Source organism: Nicotiana attenuata, unplaced genomic scaffold (assembly GCF_001879085.1).
Source record: "Nicotiana attenuata strain UT unplaced genomic scaffold, NIATTr2, whole genome shotgun sequence".
Classification (NCBI taxonomy): domain Eukaryota; kingdom Viridiplantae; phylum Streptophyta; class Magnoliopsida; order Solanales; family Solanaceae; genus Nicotiana; species Nicotiana attenuata.
This window is the reverse complement of record NW_017670543.1, coordinates 201,117-206,053: the sequence shown is the minus strand read 5'-3', so window position 1 is coordinate 206,053 and position 4,937 is coordinate 201,117. Positions and strand designations below refer to the sequence as shown.

Below are 4,937 nucleotides of genomic sequence, written 5' to 3'. Positions count from 1 at the left end.
TATTTTTTTAGTTTATTCTGAAAAAATAATCATTTTCTAAATCTTTAAACAATTTAATTTAAAGATCCATTTTATCATCAGTGACAAACTTTTATAACCACACAAATATTATTATATGTTTAAAATTATAAGTCTGAAGGCTTATAGCCACATAAATATTATAACATGTTTAAAACTATAAAAAATTTAAATTTCCTTTTTTCCCTTAAATTGAATATCTTGTAAAAGTGGTTCACATTAATTGAAACAACGAGTATATATATAATATAGTATAATCTTTTGAGAGGTTTAGTTTAACACTCACCGTTGAGGGAGAAAGGGCAGTTATATATTCAATCATTAGATTGTACTTTTTACGTTTCATTTTATGTAATTTAGTTTTAAAAATAAATGAATTCCGAATCAATACTAAAAATTGAATGTTAAACCTTCATATATGTTTAAATTTATTTTTAAAAAATATTTTGAAAGGGAAGAAGTAATTATAAAGATGGATCGGAGGTGCTGTGCCCATTCTTGATTCTTGTTGTACGGATGATATTGGGATACAGATTTGTTTATTCCAAGAAGGATACCCATGCTTGGCAAGCTTATTCCTTTGGCATGGTACACACTACACACAATTGTGAGAAATGAACCCCCTCTCCCCCCCTAAGTGGCCAATAATTTTACTATCGCAAAATCTCCAATATGCCTCATGATCATGGCTCTATTTATTCTACCCTACAATGTGCATTGAAGTTTTGGACATATGAACAAGAAAATTAAACCTCTCCTAGTCAAAGTAAAGAAAAAATTCACCCCATTTAATTACTTGCTATTTTCAATGATAGTTGGTGAAATTCTTTCTTTGACATTAAATGACCTTTTACATGAATGCAGAAAGGTCACTGAGACAAGTGATCAGATATAACTTAACATATCATCTTTGGAAATTTTCTCGTCCGGAAACAACTATGCATAAAAAAATATAGCAGTTGTTTGGGAATTGAATTGGAAAGTGCAATAAATTGAAACATGAATGGGGCTAGACAGGGATTGTATTCTCTTGTATTAGTCATGCGTGCTGTTTTCTGATCGGTTTTGTTAAAATGTAGTGTATGGGCCCAAATTTGGACGATCACGACCATTAACGACCACGACCAACGGCGAGATTCTCGCAGTTCAACATGGGTTTGATAAGGGGCGTTAGGAATATTCCTTCGAATATTTCCCGTAATATGCTTTTTAAGATCTAGAAGGGGTCTGTCCCTTATATATAGGGGGATAACAACTTTGTAAGGGGCTCTCTTCTTTTCTCAGACTTTTCTCTAAGACAGAACATCAGTTGTAATATTCTTCTGCAATAAACTCTTAATATATCTAACGCTCCATTACTGATCCTCAGGAGATCAGGAAAGATTATTCATTGCATTCATCTTATATTCTTTTTGTTCTAGAGATTATTATGCTTGTCTAAGATTTACCCCATTATTTTATTTGATTAATTTGCTCAAAAAGGTTGCAATATCTTTTGAGTCAAACAATTTGGCGCCGTCTGTGGGGATTTCTATAGCCAATATTTTAGTTTCATCTGGATCCTTGAAAGAAGTAATCGCCTCTTCATAGCCTTGCAAAGTTCAACAATGGCAGGAAAGGGAGAGACAAGATTAAAGGCAATAGTAGGCGTCACGAACAACCTTCTAGGCTCCATCGATGAAGCCGGTAGGGAAAACGATGAAAACGTAACACCAAGTGCTACACTTGAGGGAGATATCATGTCCACCCCTCACGAAAGCGTGACTATCTCACGCGAGAAGGAAACCTTAACATCCGTAGCAGGAGAAGCACCACCAGCTGTGAAAAGGCTATTAGAGGAATGGTTGACAAACACCTTGAGCAGCATACTCGATAAGCCCACTCAAAGGAATATCGGAGGCATAATATGCGCAGAAACCGCAACTATCGCCGTTGAGCCGGAAACTCCCCTCACAGGTAACACTCACATTGTCGTTGATGCAGATAATGATGCACTCGCAACCATCCTAAAGAAAATGGAAGATATGGAAAACGAGAACAAAACACTTCGGATCAGATGAAGGAACATCAGTAAAAGGTTGATAAGATACCGGGCGCTTTGAAGTTGCTACCAAAACGTGATGTAGGCCGATTCGTCGAGCAGCGGTACAGCGAAGGAGCAACCCCTCACACTATCCCAAAAACATTCAAAATGCCGCCATATTTGAAAGTATACGATGGCACCACGGAACCAAAAGATCATCTAATCCACTATGTCAACGCGGTAAAAGGCAACGATCTGTCAAAAGAACAAGTTCCCTCGGTGTTGTTGAAAAAATTCGGCGAAACTCTGACAGGGGGAGCGCTGACATGGTATTCCCAACTGCCAGCGCGGTCAATATCGACATTCGAAGAAATGGCAGATAAGTTCGTTACCGCTCACGCGAGAGCGAAAAAGGCAGAAGCCAGGGTAAATGACATCTTCGCCGTTAGGCAAACTACGGGCGAAGGACTTCGGGACTTCCTAGCCCGATTCAACAGGGTAAGAATGAGCCTACCAAACGTCTCGGAGGGAATGGCGATAGCAGCCTTCCAAAATGGGTTAAATAGAAGCAGGTCTAAAGCGACCAAGAAATTGCTAAGCAGACTCATGAAATACCCTCCTACCACGTGGGAAGAGATCCATAATGCCTATTGTGCTGAAGTAAGGGCAGATGATGACGATTTAAATGGCCCGCTCCAACGACTGATGTCGGTCCAGACTGAAATAAAGAGAGAACGCCGCAACGATGGTCGAAGGGATCAACCACCTCGTTTCAATCGAGAAAGGCACCAGCCCTACATCCGGCCTCCTCCACGGCATGCAGATGCCACGCCCCGACATGCCGCGCCACACCGAAACGAAAGAGGTATGCCTCCATTGTTATCTGCTCATAACTTTTGCGTTTCTCCTTCAGAAATAGTGTACGCACTGGAAAAGCTCGGTACAAAGGTGTAGTGGCCGCAAAAGATGAAGTCAGATCCGAACACCCGAAGATCAAACTTTCTGTGTGAATTCCACCAGGAAAGGGGACACAAAACTGAAGACTGCATAGGTCTTCGACAAGAAGTGGTGAGAATGCTAAACCAAGGACACTTGAAAGAATTGCTGAGCAATCGAGGACGTGTTAACTTCGCTCGTAGACGTGATCAGCCTCAAGGACCACCAAAACCACCTTCACCAGCCCGTACCATACAAATGATCATTGGCGGTGGCGACGATACAGTAATCAACCACGTGAAATTTACCACCACACACAAACTCAAGCGGACAGTCGCCAATGAACGGTATAATGACCTCGAAGATAATATCATCTTTGATAAGCCGGATACCAACGGTTTGTCTTTCCCTCACTATGATGCTTTAGTTATAACTCTACGTATTGCTGATAACGATGTAAAAAGAATAATGGTGGACGATGGAAGCGGCGCGTGTATTATCCATCCACGGGTCCTCTTACAGATGAGACTCGAGGATAAGATAGTACCGCATTGCATAACACTAACGGGTTTTAACAATACAGTGGAACGGACCTCAGGAGAAATAATGTTGCCCGTTCTAGTAGGAGGGGTCACCTTGGAAACAACGTTTCACGTCATGAACCAAGAAACAGCCTACAACGCTATCATAGGGCGCCCATGGATACACGCCATGCGAGCCGTCCCGTCAAGTTTCTACCAAATAGTCAAATTTCCCACCCCGTGGGGGATATTTAGCATCCGGGGTGAGCCACGCTGTTGACTTATATGAGTCCACCAAACTATAGAGTACCTGCTCCTCTATGAGACTGATACGTAGAGTGCAGTAAAGACTGAATGTAAAGAAGGCTAGAGATTTTCTACGTGGAAAAATCCCACACAAGGGGATCAAAAATCCACGACCTATACCTGTAGGCTTTAAACTCAACTAACTTGTAATCTACCTATTACAAGCCACTTTGCAAACTCCCTTTTGCAAAGACTTCAAACTAACTTGTGATGCACCACCATAAGCCACTCTACAACTCTCCTAGTTACAGAGGATTTAACTTATGACTATTTCTAGTCATAACATAAACTCTAAAGTTTACGAATTTGGTTTGTTCCTAAGATAGCGCTTCTAAGAAAGCAAACTAGGAATTACAATGTAGAACAATTAACAAGATTACAACTCAACTATAGACGTACATAAGACTCGATTAGAAGTTGATCCTTAGTGGAGTTGTCTTCTTGTTCTTGACACACCAGTGACTTCAATGCTAGATGAATTTTGTTATGCATGAGAGAATATCGCTGAATGCACAAAGGAAGTGTGTCTTGCACCAGGTTGTTTTATCACAAAAGATATCACAATGGGTAGTGATGTCAACTCTTGGTGTACTTCTTTCCAGTGAGAAGTGACTGCTGCACAGTCTGCACATCCACTTCTGGACAGTTGTGTTCCAGCTGGATAGTGGGCTTTGTACTTCCTGCCAGGACACACCAACAGACCAGGTCCTAGTTGTGTTCCTCTTCTGTAACAGTTGCCAGATGGTCACTTTCTTCTGTCACGTTCCAGCTGTGTACTTGACTTGTACTTTCTGTCAGAGAACCATGAAGCAGCAGGTCCCTGTTGTGTTCCTCTTTATCTTGATTGCGTACAGTCACTGACTTGCTTATGTCGGAGAACCCTAAAGAGCCAGATCATCAGGCCCCTGTTGTATTTCTGCCTTTGCTGATTTTCAGGCTTCGATTAGTTTGCATGAAATGTATATCCTGTGCGCTAGGTGCTCTATCTGGTTTTTCATGCCTAAGTTTGTTAGATCATCAAAACACAAAATACTGAAAACCCATCAATTTCCCCCTTTTTGATGATGATAAACTTAGGTATGGACACTATACGAACACTTATTTGTTTAGAGACAAAATTACCGAGATGAGAT

At 40.9% G+C, this 4,937-nt stretch overlaps 1 protein-coding gene across 1 annotated transcript in view; it reads left to right on the top strand.

Annotated features, from left to right (window-relative positions):
• The first annotated feature begins 2,209 nt into the window (after positions 1 to 2,209).
• The window catches only part of LOC109240745, a 3,613-nt gene continuing 885 nt past the window's right edge, over positions 2,210 to 4,937 (top strand). Inside the window, exons 1-3 of the mRNA XM_019407419.1 lie at positions 2,210 to 2,856; positions 2,955 to 3,012; positions 3,062 to 3,433. Of these exons, the coding sequence (XP_019262964.1) occupies positions 2,210 to 2,856; positions 2,955 to 3,012; positions 3,062 to 3,433 (1,077 nt within the window). The remainder of the gene's footprint in view (positions 2,857 to 2,954; positions 3,013 to 3,061; positions 3,434 to 4,937) is intronic.